Genomic DNA, 19,275 nt, shown 5'->3' on the forward strand with positions numbered 1-19,275 from the left:
AGGTCACACAGTTTCACTCGGACACACAGTGGGAAACCCGGCGCCAGTAGTTCTTCTAGGCCCACCGCCACCTCCTTGCTATCACGTTCGTGAATAAAGCACGAAGGCCCAACGCCCGTCTTTTTCCAAAAACAAGGCTCCGGGCTAATCTGAGGGAACAAAAGCGCCCAAAATTCCATCCCGGGTTTTCCATCACCCCGATTCCCGCCGACCAATCGGCTAGCACCGGTGGTCCGGGGGGGAGGAAGGGGGGCGAGTGAAGGTGGTCCCGGGGTGATCGACAGTCCCTCTCCAAGGCGGGGCCTCAGCTCCGACCAATCCTGAGAAGCTGCTGGGCCGAGTCCGGGCGCAGGACAGGCGGCCGGGCCAATCGGCGTGGGGGGGCGGGTCCGGCCAGCCCGGGCTGTCGCGAGAGGCGGCCACCCCGCCCACTCCGCTGGCCGCGGCCGCCCGTGCTCGCGAGCGCGCTCTGCTCAGCTCCGACGGTCCGGGCCGCGATCCGTCCGCGGGTCCGGCTGGATCACTCCGCCACGCCAGGCCTGTCCGGGCGCCGCGCCCAGCCTCGCAGCGGGTAACGGCCGGCCTGGGCGCAAGCGCAGGAGGCGGCATGGCCGGGGCGGCTCCGTCGGGGGGCGGCCCGCACTGACAGACCCTGCGGCGCGCGGGGAGATGGGGGCGGCCGCCTCCCGGGCGACGACGACGACGACGAGGAGCGGCCGCCGCCGCTGCCGCGCACCGGCCGCCGCTGGGGACGGGCGCGGGCAGGGCGCCTCCCCGTGAGCGGCGGCCCCGAGGCCGCTCGCCGCCCCCAGCCGCCCCGGCCGCGGCCCCGGCTCCGGCCGCCGCGGGGCCCCTGGCGGGCGGCTCCCCCGGCCCGCGCGCGCCCGGCCCGCGCCCGCGTCCGCGCTCGGCCCGCGCGCGCGCGGCCTCGCCCGGTCCCGGCGCCCGGCCGCGGCCCTGCGCGCCCCCCGGCCGCCCGCGCGCGGCTCCCGGGCCCGGCGGCGGGCGCGGCGCGGGCGGCAGCATGGTGGAGAAGCGCTGCCCGTTGCAGAGGGACGGCGTGTACCGCTGGTTCTCCGAGCTGCCGTCGCCGCAGCGCGTGGAGTTCCTGTGCGGCCTGCTGGACCTGTGCATCCCTCTCGAGCTGCGCTTCCTCGGCTCGTGCCTGGAGGACCTGGCACGCAAGGACTACCATTCCCTGCGCGACTCGGAGATTAAGGCCAACAACCCGGCGGACCTTGGCAGCCTCACCAACCTGACGGACGAGGTGGTGCGGAGCAAGCTGCTGGTGTCGCTGGCGCTGCTGGGCTCGGAGCAGCGCGAGGCGGCGGGCGTGTTGTACCGCACGCTCACGCACACTGACTCCATCATCCACAACTACGGGCTGCAGCTCAACGAGGGACGCACGGGCGATGAATTCCTTCTGCTCTTCACCATGGCCTCCAACCACCCGGCCTTCAGCTTCCATCAGAAGCAGGTGCTGCGCCAGGAGCTCACGCAGATCCAGAGCAGCCTGAACGGCGGCGGCGGCGGCGGCGGTGGTGGTGGTGGTGGCGGCGGCGGCGGCGGCAAGAGCGCGCCCGGTCCCGGCGGCGCTCTGCCCACCTGCTCGACCTGCCACAAGGTGAGCGCGCGCGTGCGATGGGGGCAGAGCGCCTGGGGTCCTTCCCTGGCCGGCAAGCAGAGACCCACTAGGGACCCTGTGGCCGGTGTCAGTGCGCAGCCCCTTTGTGTGCTCTGTGTCACAGCCCACGCTGGAGACACGATAAGGCCTTTGTCCTGTCACCCGGTCTCTTAGGTGACAGATAAGAGTTCAGCGATGTGTCCGACTTGCTCTGACCAGATCTGGTGTTTCGGAGAAGGCTCTGGAACCTTGGCCCAAGAGGGCCCTGCCCCTGCCTTCCTGGCATAGGTGTCCCCGGGCCGGCAGTAGGGTGCGCGCGTGCATGCCAGGGGTACGATGTATGCGAACGTGTGTGCGCGTGTGCGTTCGGGTGGGTTGTGCACGCTAGTGAGCACGTCTGTCTGGAGAGCCTGGCCATTGACAGGGGCTTTGCAGCCACGGCGCCTCTGTATGTTAGTTGCCACTAGTGACCCGCTGTCAGGGAGAGCCCAAACCCACTGAGGTGGGATCCGGCCTTAGGATAAGTCAGCTTGCTGGACAGCGAGGGCAGGCAGCCTGACTGTTCAGAAATGCCAGCTTTGGCCCAAATGTTTGAGGATTGGTGCAGCACCTGCTTCTGATGGAAACTGAAGGCCAGGTTTTTGGAGGCCATGGTGACAAGCAGAAGGAACTCATTCTCCTGCGCTCTCTTAGCCTATAGTTGTGGATGGGCATTTGAACCTTTGAAGGCAGCCCTGGATCTGGGAGCCCATATTTGCTGTAAGAGAAAGGCTTTTCAGTGCCAGGGGACCATTGAGGTACCACACTGTGTCCTTTGCAGTAGGAGGCCACAATTGGGCCTTCTGCCCAGCTTCTCTGCAGCCTTTTAAAAAAAAATTTTTTTTAAAGTTAAAACTTTAATAGGCTTCCCCTGCCCAAGGTGAACAAGATGGGGTGGTCAGGAAAGCAGGCTTTTTTGTTTTCTTTCAGCTCTCTTTGGTTGTGGCTTCTCCTTTTTAATGTCTTCCTCTAAGAAGTGGTTGTGGTTCTTGGATGGGCTTCTATGGTGTCTTACCTTTTCAGTGGCATTTATCTCTGAGACTGTGGTTTTTCTGTTTTGTTTTTGCCCCTCCCCATACAGTTTCCCACCTCACTTCCCTTTGTGTGCTGGGCAGCTGTCACAAGAAAGGCAGGGCCCTAGGCAATTTCAGCTCCCCAGCCTGCCAGACTGTCCCCTGGCTGGGGAGGCTAGGTTGCTGTCATCTCCTCCCCTGCAATTAGTTTTGCTCAAGATCATGCACTTGCCATGTACTTGCTGCAGCCAGACGGCTGTGAGTGAAGCTCACAGTGCATCCAGGGGTACCACTCTATGTCGGAGATGGTGACACTGAGTTTAGTAGGGCAGAGTAGAAGTGTCTAGAACACATGTCTTGGTCCTCTCCCACCTACAATGTTGGGGATGGGACCTAGAACCTTGTGCATACCAGGCAGGTGCTCTGCCCCCAAGCTTCACCCCACTCCAGCCTGCCCTCAAGAGTGTCTTGTTTAAGATAGTCTTTGTCTCAGGCAAAAGTCCTTTGAGAGATGAAGGAGTTAATCTAGTTGCCAGGGTGTGGGCACTGGTCACCAGCTGTGTAACCTCAGCCTTTGTCTCCTGTGCGGTAGAAGGCCCGGCTAAAGTACTCGAGAGGTGACAGGGCAGCTGGCAGCTGTGCCATTAAGATAGCCTTCCCGACCATGCTGGCTTTTCAGTGCATTTCACAGAGGTATGCATTGTCTGGCTTAAATATCTGTCTTGCCTTCTGCATCACAGCTGTTTCAGGAGTTATGTGGGCCTGACAGAGTTGGGGTCCTTTTTGGAAATTTAGGGACACTGCTTGACCGTGGAACAGGGTCAAGACTTAGCAATGAAGGCTGGGTCATATTTGCCCAGGTCCAAACAGACTTTTCTTTTTCTTCTCCCTGACTCTTAGAAGTCACTCCCAAAGGGACTTTAGCTCCCTTAACTGGACTTTGGGCTCACTTCAGCTCTGCAGTTGAAGGCTGATGGTGTGCTTGGAGGGGGGAATCTTTGGAGGGTGAAGTCCAGCTGAGTACCTGCTTAGCACTGCACTGGACTGGACCTGGGCCTCTGTGTCATCAGGAGAAGGCAGCCCTTGCCTCCTCTGTAAGTGTCACACTTGCTCTCAAGGCTCTGCTCTCAGAAATGAAGATGTGGGTTGCTTTTGGATGTCTTTGTCTGATTTAAATTTTTATTTCTCTTAACTTTTTGAAAAAACTCATTATTTGTAGTCACTTCTCTAAGCCCTCATTTTTCATTTTATTTAAAAATACACAATGTTCTGAGTAATCTAGGAGATTAAAGGCGTGGTTTATTGATTTTCTCTTCTTTCTTTTTTTCTTTCTTTCTTTTTTTTTTTTTTTGTTGTTTTTTGTTTTTTCGACACAGGGTTTCTTTGTAGCTTTGGAGCCTGTCCTGGAACTAGCTCTTGTAGACCAGGCTGGCCTCGAACTCACAAAGATCCGCCTGCCTCTGCCTCCCGAGTGCTGGGGTTAAAGACGTGCCACCACCACCACCTGGCTATTGATTTTAAAGACCAGCATCTCACTGTATTACTCACCCTGGGCTGGGAGTCGCTATCCTCCTGCCTCAGCCTACTGAAAGTTGAGAAGATAGGTATGCACCAAGCCCAGCTGTGAATGGCATTAAATAGGCATGACTTACTTCAGAAAACCATTTGCTGTATCATCCACATTAGTATGGGAGGATGAGGGGCTGCAGGACTTAATTTCCTGAATGCTGCCAATGTTTTCTATCCCCTAGACATGGTTGTAGGGTGCTATAGTGAGAACAGTGTTTGCATTTTCTTTAAATAAAAAGCCTTGGTTTTGGAAGCAGGTTAAATCAAGAGCTTTGACTGGGTAATGAGGTTCTCGATCTCAGCACTCAGGAAGCTGAGGAAGGAGGAGCTGGCGTTCAACTGCCCTGGGTGGACTTGTACACTTGTTCAAGTTGGTGATAGGGAGCTGGTGCAAGAGAACATTTACTCTGAGTTGTGTTGGTTAAGGGTGTTGTGCAGTGCTCTGTGGTCATTAACATGGTTGAACTTCAGATCATCTGATCATTCTTGAAAGACACCTCACTCCCATTCTCCCTACCGGTCCCTCAACAGACAGACACTCATGATCAGATTTCTGTCTCTATGGATTTGTCTTCTGTAATCATGTCATGTAAATGGAATCACAAATACTTGCCCTTTTGTGATGAATTTCTTTCACTTGGCATACTTCTCTTGTGAGAGTTTGCACACCACTTTGCCTTTTTTTTTTTTTCTCTCGACAGGGTTTCTCTGTAGCTTTGGAGCCTATCCTGGAACTAGCTCTTGTAGACCAGGCTGACCTCAAACACTCAGAGATCCACCTGCCTCTGCCTCCTGAGTGTTGGGATTAAAAGCGTGCATCATCACTGCCTGGCTGCCCTTTTTTTTATTGGCTGAGTAATATTCATTTATCATGTGGCTGAGGTTTTTTTGGGTTGATGCTTAGTTGAGGTCTTTCAAGGTAAACTCCTGAATGCCCAACATTAATACATGCTCCTTGGCACTCTGTTATCACATACCATTCCAAGGGACTTCATTCTTGGGGTGGACTGCCACCTGGGAGACTGCTGGGCAGTGCTGCATAGCTGTCAGGCCCTCTGGGCACTATGGTTACAATGGCAGGTGGAGTTGGCTGTGGGTCTGTCCTATTACAGTTGTGACCCTGGTGTCTGTTCTGGAAGCCAGAACTACTTCATAGGGGTGTTTTTCTCTTAAAGGAGGTATAGCATGAGTAATAAAAACCCAGAGACAGATACTGGGGTTCAAACTGAAAAGATAAAAGAAGCAAAGCAGCTAATCACTAAAGAGCTCTTACCTCTATGAAGTCTTCAGACTGAAAAGAGAGTGAGTTCCTGTCTCATTCCTGCCTTATATTCTTCTCTAGTGCTGGTATTAAAAGTGTGCACCACCACCACCCAGCCTCTTTGGCTAACTAGTGTAACTATTGAGATTAAAGGTGTGTGCCACCAGTGCCTGGCCTGTATGACTGACTAGTGTGGTTAGCTTTGCACTCTGATCTTCAAGCAAGCTTTATTTGTTAGATCATAAACAAAATAGCACTATAAGGAGGTCCGAAATGGTGTGCTGCATGTGGTGTGTATTGAGGTCCTGGTCTTGCTTTCTGGCACATGTCTGTACAGTTGCAGAGCTGTCCACCTGGTTTTGGCCGTGTATATCCTAGGGTTTGCCTTGTGCAGACAACAGTGTCCATAGACTACAGATAAAATTGCTAATAAATTCTTGCCTGAGACAGGCTACACTTCTGTTTGGCCACTTGTCTGTGGTAAGCTCTTGCAAGTCGTTGCAGTTCAAAGGTCAGTCATTGGGGCAGTTTGTCCTGTGGATATCATGTGAGGAGCAGATGGCTTCGCTTGGTTTCTCTTATAACCCTGAACCCTTCACACTGCTGCCAAAAGCCCCCAGCATTCTAAAGAGCTAGAGTAGGTTGTGTCTTCAAGGGACCTGGGACTGAGATGCTATTTTTTTTTTCTCCAGGGCAGCCGTATCTTCTCTTCTGAGTCCACTGTCTGTACACATTGCTCCTTGTGTTTCTACCTAGATGGGAGTACTTCAGTGCATGGCCAAAGCATTTCTCCTGTTCACAGTGAAGTGCATGATGTGGGCTTTTAGATACCCTCAAACTCTGTTTTAATAGCCTTCTTAGTGGCATTATCTCCAACAGTAAGCAGAAGCCTAGTCACGTCTTAGAGTCATAGCAGGTTCGCTTGCTGCCATGGAATGGTGTGGCTGTGTGGCTCTGAAGTGACTGCATTTCCCCCACGTTGAACTCTAAAGCTGTTGCTTTCACAGTAGTCAGTCCATGGCCACCTTGGTCACCACTTGAGCCCCATCTAAGCTGTGTGCTAGAGCGTCAGAACCTGAAAGCTGTCACAACAGGACAGGGTCTTATACATAGCATGGTGGCATTGTGTGTGTAGGTAGCCAGCAAATGCCAAGTCTTGCTGCTTTTCTGAAGCCATATTTGCTGAGGTTCCATTCTGTCCATTGTGCCTCAGTCCTGTGTGCCATATTTACCTTGCCTTTGGCTTGAGAGCACACTTAAAATACACAGTTTCCAGAACATTGGCATGTAATCTGCTAAAGGTGCTGCCTAGGTGTACTGTGTCTGTAAGCTGGTCGTGCACCAGCCAGCTTGCCTACCTCTCCGTGGCCAATGATACTAAGGTACAAGCCTTTAAGAGGCTTTCTCTTGATATTTTGGCCTTGACATTTCTGTTCCCTCCCTCAGACCTCTACTTGAGTCTATCCTCTGTTTCCTCAGGGACATTGCAGGGTCAGATGTCTGAACTTTGCTAGTTCCTGTCTCCCTTCTTCCCCTTCATCACCTTTGACCTCTACTGTTTTTGTGTTTGGTTCTTTTTTTTGGGGGGGGGGGTTTCGAGACAGGGTTTCTCTGTGGTTTTGGAGCCTATCCTGGAAGTAGCTCTTGTAGACCAGGCTGGTCTCGAACTCACAGAGATCCGCCTGCCTCTGCCTCCCAAGTGCTGGGATTAAAGGCGTGCACCACCACCGCCCGGCTTTGTGTTTGGTTCTTAAGCATGTTCATTGGCTTTCTAAACAAAGCTAGCCATCCTTCTTTGTCCCTCCTGAACATGTGCCCGTGATGTCTACTCTCATCTTCAGATATACCCAGCCTTCTGTCACTTCCTTTGGGCCTTTCATTTCTTCAGCTAAGATGTTTGATTTTTTGTTGTTGTTTTTTTTTTTTTTTTTTTTTTTTTTTTTTTTTTTTTGGTTTTTCGAGACAGGGTTTCTCTGTGGCTTTGGAGCCTGTCCTGGAACTAGCTCTTGTAGACCAGGTTGGTCTCGAACTCACAGAGATCCTCCTGCCTCTGCCTCCCGAGTGCTGGGATTAAAGGCGTGCGCCACCACCGCCCGGCTTTGTTGTTCGTTTTTTTTTTGAGACAGTGCTTCTTGTGTAACAGCTGTGACTGTCCTGGAACTCACTCTGTAGACCAGGATGGCCTCAAACTAACAAATCCACCTGCCTCTTCTTCCTGAGTGCTGAGATTAAAGGTATGTGCCACCACTGATCAGCATGCTAAGATACTTTTTTATTGGTAGGAATTCAGTAGTTTCTTGATTTTAAGGTTTAAGTAGGTTATGTAATCAGAGACAAGTGGCCAAAATGATATAAAAGGACTCTGGATGAAGAGTTCCCTCACCAGGGCCAGATATTGCTCCTTTCTTTCCCTCGGGCTTGGGCTAGTTAGTTTTACATTTAAGGTGCTTGCTGGCCATGGTGTTTTCCAGTCAGCACTTTAGAGGCAAAGACTCTGCCTCAAAACAAAATCCTCAAAAATACAAAAACATAGTTTTTGTCTTTTCCCCAGATACCCAATCCCTTTTGTAAAACAGTTCTTTCTAGAACTTTTGGGAGAAACTTACATGTTTCTTTCTCCTACACCCATCCCTTTAACTCTTTGTATGCAGTCTGTCAGCATCACATATGCCTACCATGCAAGTATGACTGAATTGTTCACCTTGTCCTTGTAAACATGGCCATTTACCTGCCATTAGTGCCACCTGCACCATTCCAATGATACATCTTGCTGAGTACTGACAGGCTCTGTAGTGTGTGTGTGTGTGTGTGTGTGTGTGTGTGTGTTAGTTAGTCAGTCTGCGCTCTTTAAAGCAGTCACAGAGCCGGCAGTGGTGGTACACGCCTTTAATCCTAGCACTTAGGAGGCAGAGGCAGGTGGATCTCTGTGAGTTCTAGGTCAGCCTGGTCTACAGAGTGAGTGCCTGGACAGGCTCCAAAGCTACACAGAGAAACTCTTGTCTTGAAAAAAAAACCACCCAAAAATAAATAAATAAAATATTAGTATGTGTATGTGTAGTCTGTGTTCTTTAAAATGGTAGCAGAGTGTGCCTACTTGCTTGCTCCTTTCCTCACACCTACCAGTGCAAAAGCAGACCTTGGTCATTGCCATTCAGAGAGAAGAGCCATCCTCAGGGTCCTCTCCAGGTGATGTTGCACATTTTTTTCTGGTCACCAATTGTTGGTATCTTTTTGTGTTCCCTCTTCTTTCCTACCAGGGAGTGAATGGGTCTTTGTGTTCTAGAAGTAACTGGACTTCTGAGGACATTGACTGTAGGAAGAGTTGTGTTTGTTTTCCTAGCTTTGACTTTTCCACACAGTTTGGTTTGTTATATCACATATGGCATTTGACCTAAGAAGAAATTTGCTATAGAACACATCTACTATAAAAGATACATATGTGACACATGCGTGTTAAGCATGACACAGCTTAAGAGAGGGTGCTTTCCAGTGTCATCTGGCGAGAACTTGTTGAGTATCTTTCCGTTGAATCACCCCATCTGGAATTGATTTGGTGTGAGGGACAAAGCTCCTTGACACTGTACGTCCAGTCCCTTTCTCAGCACTGTCTGTTGGATGGTGGTCCTTCCTCCCGAGGTGGGACTGCTGTCACCACACACCTCATCACTATCTGAATTTGCTTCTCAGCTCTCTGCTTGGTTTTGAGGATGTGTGGGACTTTTTTGTTTTTATTGAATTAATTAATTTACTTATTTTGAAATGGGGTCTCACCCTGTAGCCCAGGCTTGCCTGACTGGAACTCATGATCCTATCTGAGCCTTGCTAGGGCTAGGAATATAGCTGTGCACCATCAGGCTGGCTCCTGTGAAGGTGCTGTGGACTCCCCTGTGCCAGCCCGCAGTTCTCAGCATGGCACGCCTGTCTCTACATACCATCTTCTCTTGCAGTTCCTGCTGTTCTCTGACTTCTCCACACCATGAGCCTGTATAGGGGCGGCTGCTCCATTGCCCACTTAAAGGCTCACATATCCAGTCTTCCCATCACATCCTTTGAGATTTTCTGCCCAGTATGAGCATACACGTCTTTGTGTTTCTGTTGAAATACTCACTCATGGAAGCACAGAAATGGTGATCATCCGGCTCCCCTGCCCCACGGCTCCAAGGAACATCTGTTCTAGCCAGTGAGAGGAGGGAGGGGCTGGTGCTGTGGCCAGTTCCTGATGCAGCTCTGTGGCATGGCAGGAACTGTTTTTCTCATGTACTGTGGGCTGTTCCCAGGGAATTGCATCCTCTGTGTCCTGTGTGGTGGTCTTTGACTTGATCTTTCTCTGGTGCTGGCTGCTCAGCTCTCAGGTAAATGCTGTGCCATGGTTCTGGGCTTCATGCTGTCTTCACTGCCAACATGTAGAACCCATAGAATCTTGATTAGGTACACTGAGTGGTGAGGGCCCTGTGAGGCATTGGACTGTTTGTTTTCCTGTGGCAGTCTGGGGAGTTTAATTCATTTTTGCAGAGTAACTATTAGTCCCGAGAAAGGCTTGTGTGTACTGTGTTCCTTTTGTGTTCATGCAACCCTGGCTTGTGACAAAGCTGGGTGCTGTAGTTGCTAATGATTAGAAGTAAAGGGAGGAGCCCTGTCACTCCAGTGTCTAGCCTGCTTCTCTCTTAGTCTAACCAGTGATGCCAGGTTCGTCCTCAGGAGGGAGAACCATGGAATCATTCTTGATTGTTTGAGAACCACAGGGAAGTATCAGTAGAGTTCCTACAAAGGAATTAGTGTGCCCTCAGGCCTTGTACTGACCTACAGTGAGCCTCATTAAAGCACATGCAGGTGGGAAGTCCTAGGTGTGCCCAGTGCAGCCACAGGGCATTCTGAAGTTTGCAGTTAAGGTTTAAAAGTTTATGAAGCAGAGGCTCAACCCCCTCTGCCATCACTCTGGACATGTGAGAATGATGCTGGGCAGTCTCTTGGTGCTGTTTGGTTAAAATTGAAGGGACATTTGAAGGTGCCAAGTGGCAGCTGTGGGAAGGTTGGCTTTCTGAGATGGGGGTAGAGGCTTCTGTGCTATGCAGGGTGCTAAAGGCCAGCAGGCAAAGCACATTGGTTGGACAATCTTCTGAGTGTGTTTGGGTGTGGGTGCCTGGACTGTAAAGAGAGTAGGAGCCATCTAGGGGTGGATGGGGAGGCTCTGACTACCCTGTCTTCCCCTTCAGGGTCATGTGAATGTGAGATAGAGAACAAGGGTCCAAGAAGGGAGGATGGATGATAGCTCACTTCTGCCATGTGCTCAGCACTGTACCCCTGCATTCCAGGGATGTTTTGAATCATCACCACAGAGTTAGTTGACCCGTGTTCCTCTTTTGGCACCAAGGAAACAAACAGGTAAGCCTAGCAGTTTGCAAAGGTGGCATCAGTTGGTGGCTATTTTTGTTATGTGAAGACAAAATGATATTTGTTTTAGTTCATTGTTAGAAATGAAAGGAATCTCAGGAGAGTGAGATGGGAAGGCAACTTGGTGCCAGGATGCTGCAGAGGTGGGCAGGGCCATTTACACACCAGTACTTCTCTGTGATTAAATTACAGGCAAAACTTACACTGGGTGAAATGCACAGTTTTCCTTTTGCCATGCTTTTTTTTTTTTTTTTTTTTTTGTCATTGTCGTCGATTTGGTTTGGTTCTTTTGAGACAGGGTTTTTCTGTAGCTTTAGAGTCGGTCCTAGAACTTGCTCTGTAGACCAGGCTGGCCTTGAACTCACAGAAATCCACCTGTCTCTGCCTCCCAAGTGCTGGGATTAAAGGCATGTGCCACTACCGCCTGCCTTTTGCCATGTATTTTGACAGCTGTGTGAGCCAGTATGACACAAGCCTCTGGCAGGGTAAAGAAGGGGCTATTTTCCACTCCCTTACTGTTTTCCACTCTGTTCCTCCTTCATCCTGTGCCCTCCTTGGGCTTTTTTGTACTTGTTCTTTGTTCTGTTCTGCTACTTTTCTGTTATTGGTTAGTTTTGTGTACTCTGAGGGCTTCATTTAACAGAGTCATGGAATTTGGTTTTATCTCCTGCTTCTTTTACAATGTGAGGTTTCATGGTGGGTCTTGTAGTAACTTGGTGCTGTCTTACCTCTCAAGTCTACTTTGAGTGTGCAGTATTTCACACCTGTGATGGAGGCTACCTTTGTCCGGGCGGGGGTTGGGGTACGTATTCCTATGCCAACCACAGAGGCCCTAAGCCTCACGGTGCATTGTAGTAGTCTGCTTCAATAGAAAATTTTTTTTTTCTTTTTTAAACCAAGATGAAGATAGATGCTGAACTGAAGCTCAGTGTGGCAGAGTACTTACCTAGTATACACAAGGCCCTTACACACACACACACACACACACACACACATACGAGGGGGAAGGGAAAGAGAGAGGGAGGGAGAGGCAGGAAGTGGTGCCACATACTTATAATTCCAACATTTGGAAGGCTGAAGTAGGAAGACCACAAGTTCAAGGCCAGCTTGGACTACAGGACAAAACCACGTCTTTGAGTGAGTGAGTGAGTGAGTGAGTGAGTGAGTGAGTGAGTGAATGAATGTAGATTCTTTCACATTTGCTCACATAGCAGAAATGTGATTTTTTTTTTTTCTTAGAAGGCCCAGCTTGGTATTGCATCCTTTCAGCTTGTGCTGGCATACAGCTTTGCTTTCCCTGTGTCATCAGCGATATTGTTACTGAGTTCAGGACTTTTGGTTGATGGCTTTTTTTTCTTGTGGTACTTTGAAAATTGAAAAGTGGTGAGTCGGCTGGCTGTTTTGTACCTCCCTGTTGTCTGTGTCATCCTCTGGCTAGGCTCAGGATCTTGTATTGGTGACTCTGCTGTGTCTGTGTGCTCTCCTAAGCTTGCCTGTTGGGTACTCTCTGAACATTTTGGAGCTGTGAATTTATGCCTTTTGCTAAATTTGGGGGCTTCAGCAGCATATCCCAGTTGTTATGTCTATTTCCTGTGGGGGTGCAGTTGCTTGCATTTACCTGCTGTTGGGACACCTCCATGAATTCATCTTCAGAGCCACTGAGATGACAGTATCTTGTTGCCTCTAGTCTGCTGCTAGGCCTTCCTGTGGGCTACTAGTTCAGAAATGCCATTTTCTTGTTCTGAAGTTTCATTTTTGTTTTTGTTTTTGTTGTTGTTTATTTGTTTGAGACAGGGTTTTTCTGTCTAGCTTTTGGTGCCTGTCCTGGAATTTACTCTGTAGCCCAGGCTGGCCTCAAATTCACGGAGATCCACCTGCCTCTACCTCTCGAGTGCTGGAATTAAAGGTGTGCACCACCACCACCCGACTTTGAAATTTTACTTTTAAAATTCCATTTTCTTGAGGGGTATGGTCACATACATTTTTTTTTAAAAAAAATATTTATTTATTTATTATTTATACAGTATTCTGTCTGCTTGTATGCCTGCAGGCCAGAAGAGGGCACCAGACCTCATTACAGATGGTTGTGAGCCACCATGTGGTTGCTGGGAATTGAACTCAGGACCTTTGGAAGAGCAGGCAGTGCTCTTAACCGCTGAGCCATCTCTCCAGCCCCGTCACATACATTTTTAATCTCAGCACCCAGGAGTCAGAGGCAGGTGGATCTCTGTAAGTTCTAGATCAGCTAGAATTAGATCCTGTCTCAAAAAAAAAAAACAATCAACCAACCAAAATCATCCCCCAAACCATCTCTGTTTTTTCCCTTGGTGCCCTTTTGTTTTTCAGCCTGTGCTTTCCCTGTATTGCTTAATAGTACTTCCCTGCTCTTCCTACCCGAGGCTCTTGACCAGCTTAGTCGTGTCTCAGAGGCTTTTGCTCTGCCAGGGGAGTATTTTTGTTTCTCTGGTTGCTTCTTGGATTTTGTGAGGGAGATATTGTAGGACCTGTGGATTGCTTCTGAAGAGTAAGGATGCTTGGGTTGGCTAGGCATCCCACACATTTCTCTTCTTAGCCCATGGTCAGCTTGATTTCCCTCAGCAATTTTAGTTGCTGTGTTTTCTTGAACGTATGAGTCACAGAGAAGCAATCGACCATCTTTCAAATCCATAGTTTACTGTTCAGACACCAGGGAAAGAGAAACTCTTAAGTGACACCACAGTATCCAGGGGGAGAGTTGACACATGGGCAGTGGGTAGAAGTGACACAAGCCAGTCACAAATCTATTTTGTTTTCTGAGACAGGTTTTCTCTGTTTAACTGTCCTGGAACTCACTTTGTATGACTGGCCACCCACCCACGTAGATTTGCCTGCTTCTGCCTCCTGCGTGCTGGGTTAAAGGTGTGTGCCACCACTGCCTGGTCCAGTTACAAGTCTGAATGATCAGTGCACAAGTCACCATGTTCATATCTACAGTGAGTGGGTTCTGACTCTGCATAAGATGCTGTTTGAGAGTGACAGAGGTTAGCTAGTTACAGCTTATCCAGGTCAGCCAGGGTGCCAGAGACTTAGCAGTCACTGAGATCAGAGCCAAGCCAGAGGCAGGAGATCCTGGTGAGAGATGTGGTCACTGAAAGGGTCCTTTGTTGCTAGTGTGTGTTGGAGATCAGCATCTGCCGAACTGCTGGGAGACTTGGTTTTTAGAGCCCTTCAGAGCATTTTTGGTCTTCCAAATAAACTTCCAATTGGTGGGGTCACCAGAGCTTGCTTCTCGTGGCAGGATGTTGAGCGGGAGTGCTTCCATCTTCCTTTATTTTTGTGTTTTAGGTGTTCACTATGCATGTAAAATGTCTTGGAACCAGCTCCATACCTGTGTTTCTCAGAACTGTGCTGAAACATGGCACAGTTGATAGGTAGGGTATGGGCATCTCTCTTGGAAGTAGTGTGGTTCTCTTTGTGTAGTTGTACTGAAACTCTACCAATAGGCTGCACCCTAGATCAGCTCATGGGTTCCTTCTCCCTTCTCTGGGCACAACACACAGGGTGAGATACCTACCCCTTGTCTGGCTGTAGTTTTGCCAGTGTCTGTTGCCTTCAGTGCTGTTCAGCTTGTCCGTGTTTGTAAGTTTGAGCTGGTTACTGGATAAGCCTATTGCTTTGGCGGTGTGGAGCCCATGTTCTAAGGCTGCACTGCAGTCACATTAGCATTCTTCTTGCTGTGGCTTGAGTTTTTAGTGGGTTTACTGTGTTTGGCCAGTTCATCACACAAAACTCCAGAGTGGACACATGCTTCTGAGCCAAACTCAGAGATACACGCCTGTGGTCACACACACCTGGTAGCCTGAGGCGAGAACATTGCTTGCTTGAGCCTAAGAGTTTGGGAGCTTAGGGCTGGCCTGAGCAGGGTAGCAAGACCCCTTCCCACTTGTTAATGAAACATATTCCTAGCCAGAATATTCACTGTAACAATATTGTGTATAATATGTTTTTAATATCAGCAGTCCTTGGGATAAACACCCACAACTTGTGCCCATTGCTGCCTCTTAGGTGTGGGATTGGGGACCTAACTTCCACTTGGAGGCACAGAGCTGAGGGTGGCAGCTGCTGCCTGGGTGTAGACATCCTGGGACTTTCCTGTTGGGTGTTCCAGCAGGACAGATGAGGAATGGTTTGTGCTTTACTTTAGATGGAGTGGGATTCTTGTACTGGGGTTCATTATGCCTTTAAACTTGACTCCTGGGGGCTGGAGAGATGGCTCATTAGTTAAGAGCACTGGCTGCTCTTCCAGAGGACCTGGGAACTGGGTTCAGTTACCTAATGGCAACTCACAAAATGTCTGTAATTCCAGTCCCAGGGCATCTGACACCCTGTCTGGCCTCCTGGGTCCTGCATTCATGTGGCATCCAGATAAACACACAGACAAAAGACTTGAATAAAATAAAAACAAATAATCGCTAAGTGTGGTGGTACACACTTTTAATTCTAGCAGTTGGAGACAGAGGCAGGTAGGTCTCTGAGTTCAATGCCAGCCTGCTCTATGTAGAAAGCTCCAAGTCAGCCAAGGCCTCTGTGGGCACCTTCACTCATGTGTACATACATATACACGGAATTTAAAAAATTTAAACTTGGCTTCTGAGCATTCTCTCACCTTCATGGCTATGATCACACCTCACTGCCGATAGTGGATCTTTTTTCTGGCAGCTGTGGCATTTCCTACTTCCCCGACCCTAGCCAGACAGCCCCTCACCACATATCATAGAGGAGACACTGAAGCCAAAGCCTGAGTCCGGGCTGGCATGGATTGCACAGCGTTCCTTCTGCCTGTGTATGTCTTCTGACAGTGCTGGTGGCAACTGATTCTGTGATTATGATGAGCCCCATTCTAAGCTGCTCCCGAGAGCCAGCAGCTTTAGTCTTTTTTTTTTTTTTTTTTTTTTTTTTTGGTTTTTCGAGACAGGGTTTCTCTGTGGTTTTGGAGCCTGTCCTGGAACTAGCTCTTGTAGACCAGGCTGGTCTCGAACTCACAGAGATCCGCCTGCCTCTGCTTCCCGAGTGCTGGGATTAAAGGCGTGCGCCACCACCACCCGGCCAGCAGCTTTAGTCTTAAGGTTGCTACAAGCTGTTGGAGATGCCACCTGCTTTCTCTAGCTGCATGCACAATCAGTGTATGGCTCAGGGTCCCCAAGGGCATGAGTGCAAGCTATGGCTCTTGATTATAGGAGGATGATAAGGTTTAACACCCTGTTCCTCCTCCTCTCTCTCTAGTACCTGGACTCACTGTGCAAACCTCCAATGGAATGGTGTGTAGTAAGGCAGAAGCTGTAAGTGGTTAGGCAGTAGCCAGTCCCAGTCAGCAATGATGGTCCCTTGGACCTGCCTCATACCATATCAGAAAGGGCATGGTGATGAGAAGCAGGTTATTACTTTCAGGGGCATCTTCTGTGTACCATCTCAGCCCTCAGTTACATCTGTGGAGACATGTTTCAGCACCATAAACTAATACCTGGTCACCAGGAAGAGCCTGTTTACACAGTTCCCAGCCTCCTTTTGGTGTCTAGCAGGGTTCTTCCAGCAGACAGGGCTCTTTTGCTGACTGTGTTGAGTAGCTTCCTGTGCAGGATGTGGGAATAGCTTGTGGTAGGGTGTCTAGGCCCTCAGAGCTATGTCCTAGCAGACCTCACTGGATGTGGAAGAAACCCATTCTTCCACCACCTTGAGGATTCCTCCCTGTGCCTCTGCCACAGTCGAGCAGTCTCTTCCCTTCTCTCCATTTTCTCTATCTGTCTAGTAGGAAACATTAAAAGGAATTTTTTTGTGTGTGGAAAGTGGTTTTGGTTAGCATTGGCTTTCATTTGCCTAAGTCAGCAAATAGCTTTCACTATTAAACTATTTTCTTGTTCTGGTTTAGAGACACAAAATGACTATTTTAGTTAAAGTGCTTACAAATCAGTTTTCTTTCTTTCTTTCTTTCTTTCTTTCTTTCTTTCTTTCTTTCTTTCTTTCTTTCTTTCTTTCTTTCTTTCTTTCTTTCTTTCTTTTTTTACATTGACTTGAAAGCATGTAGCAGATGTTACTCTTTCCTGCTTAGGCATTGCTGGTAGTTGGCTAGACTGTTTGGGTAGTAGTGCCAGCTTCTGTTGCCTTGGCTCGACGCATACCCTTACACCCAAAGGCTAGGTTTGGTACCTCTTCCTGCCAGTTAGGTCCCGGCTCCATGGTGGTTTCCTGACCACTGTCTCATCCTCTCCACTTGATTATCCTGAAGTTGTCATCTTCTCAGTGAGAAACAGGGCATCTGGGGTCTTGATCAGGTGTCTCTACCCATCCCACAGTCCTGGGGTAGTACCCTGGGACCTAGTCTGTGGAATGGGTATATGGAGGCTGTAGAAGGCAAGCACAGCTGTGTGCACCTTTCTGAGCTGCTTGTACCTCGTAGGAAGGCATCTATATTTAGACTGGATCTTTAGCTTCTTTTTCTAAAAGTCATGTCTGTTCTTTGTATAAAAGCTGAAAAACAAAAAAATTAGAAAATAAAGCCAGACGTGTGTGCCTGTAACCTCACTACTCAAGAGACTGAGGCTAAAGGATCACTGTGAGTTTGAGGCCATTGTGGGCTATAAAGTAAGACCGTCTCAAAAACTTACCTTGTCTTTAACTGCTTCACTCTATGGTATCTGTTCTGATACCACTGCTGCTGAAGGGCCTGACTGGCTACACCCTGTGACTGCCAGTGCTTATGCCCAGGACCATTCCAAGATGCTGCTGGAGCAGCTGAGGGGCTCACTTCCTGCTTCCTGTGTTGCCTCCTGCCTGTGGGCAAGGTCCTGTCACATCTGGAGGACTCTTAAGAAGCAGGAGAGAAGGGATATAAGTGCTGTGAACTCCTTGGTTTTTCTTTTCCTGTCTTTCCTGTGACTGTCTGCTTGTAGACACATTTCCCTCTTTTCACATTTCCCCATACATTTTGTTTCTTCTGATTCTGTTTAAAGGACTTCTGGTCTGTTGGGTCGTGGTGGCACCCGCCTTTAATCCCAGCACTTAGGAGGCAGGTGGATCTCTGTGAGTTTGAGGTCTACAAGAACTAGTTTCAGGACAGTTTCCAAAGCTATGGAGAAACCCTGTCTCGAAACAACAAAAACACACAAAAAAAGGACTCCTGATCTGTAGTCAGACAGCTGTGGCTTTGTGTCACCTGTGAATTTGATGCATGTTGATGTCATTGATTTTGATCCTGTGAAGGTGAATTGTGTCTTCCTACATACAAGTCCTTGGCTATATTGCTGGTTGGTGATAGTTTAGGAATCTGCTGACTTCTAGGTAGCTTCAGAAGATCAGAAGGCGCAGAAGTGTCAGTCAGCTGTGTCCTGCCTACTGGCTGTCCAGCAGTGGCACCAGTCAATACTTGCCAGCTAAGACTGAGACTGTTGCCTATCTTGTTGTGATGACTTTGTTTAACTGAAATTTGGGTAATGAAATGACTTCTCAAGCTAATTATAGATGGAATGATGGCCTATCATGATGGACATATAAGAAGGATTTGTTTGAAGGAAGAGAGACCTCCTGTATTCTAACACAGGGATGTGGATGTTAGGGTGGCTGTTTGGAGTTCTGCCCAGTACCCAGGGGAAGTCCAGGAAGGCAGAGAGTCTCTGAGGATCCATGGCTTATGACCCTCCTATGTGGTCATGTGTTTTTAATTGTGCTGTCTGTGGCAATACTTTAGTCCATTGAGGTGACCTAGCAGCCCCACAGCAGTCATAGTAACAGTGTCTAGTATCTGTCTTCCAGCTTGGTAAGCTTCATAAATGCATTTTAATTGCCATTAAAGCCCTGTGAGCTACTTACTATTATTTCCAGGTTGCAGTGAAAGAGGCTGAGACAGAATTTAGAAATGAAATCTCCTGACCAGTCTCATCAGTGAGCAAAAGGTCTGCACACTGTGCCCATGTTATCTGCTCATACTCTTGTTTCCCTTCTTTTCTTCCTTCCCTCCCTTTCATCATATAGCTCAGGATGACCTGGAACTTGTGATTCTTCTGTCTGCTTCCATGAGTTCTGGGACTGTAGGTGTTTGCCACCATGTCCACTGCTCTCCTTGATGCCATTGCTGCTGTGCTTCACTCTTTTCTTCCTAACTGGGCATGTGGCCCTAGACAAAATGTTGGGAGTTGTGCTCCAATTTTATTTGTAATGTGAGGATAACTTGGTGTCTTGTGTGGGCTGATGTGTGTACCTACTCCGGCAGCTCACTTCCATTTCCTGTTGGAGCAGTGGCACTGGGCTATGAGAGGTCCATGCTTCCTCTGCTTGGCTTGTCTGATGCAATCTGTATTGGGGGGGCTCTACTTCCAGAAATATGACTGCATGTGAGCATGTCCTCT

The 19,275-nt window shown here is 49.0% G+C and overlaps 1 protein-coding gene across 1 annotated transcript in view; it reads left to right on the plus strand.

The window, feature by feature from the left end:
- The first annotated feature begins 973 nt into the window (after positions 1-973).
- Positions 974-19,275, plus strand: part of Zcchc14 (zinc finger CCHC-type containing 14) — a 57,313-nt gene continuing 39,011 nt past the window's right edge. Inside the window, exon 1 of the mRNA XM_057753537.1 lies at positions 974-1,624. Coding sequence (XP_057609520.1) covers positions 1,025-1,624 — 600 coding nt within the window. The 5' untranslated portion in view covers positions 974-1,024. The remainder of the gene's footprint in view (positions 1,625-19,275) is intronic.

This window comes from Chionomys nivalis, chromosome 21 (assembly GCF_950005125.1).
Source record: "Chionomys nivalis chromosome 21, mChiNiv1.1, whole genome shotgun sequence".
In the NCBI taxonomy this organism is placed as follows: domain Eukaryota; kingdom Metazoa; phylum Chordata; class Mammalia; order Rodentia; family Cricetidae; genus Chionomys; species Chionomys nivalis.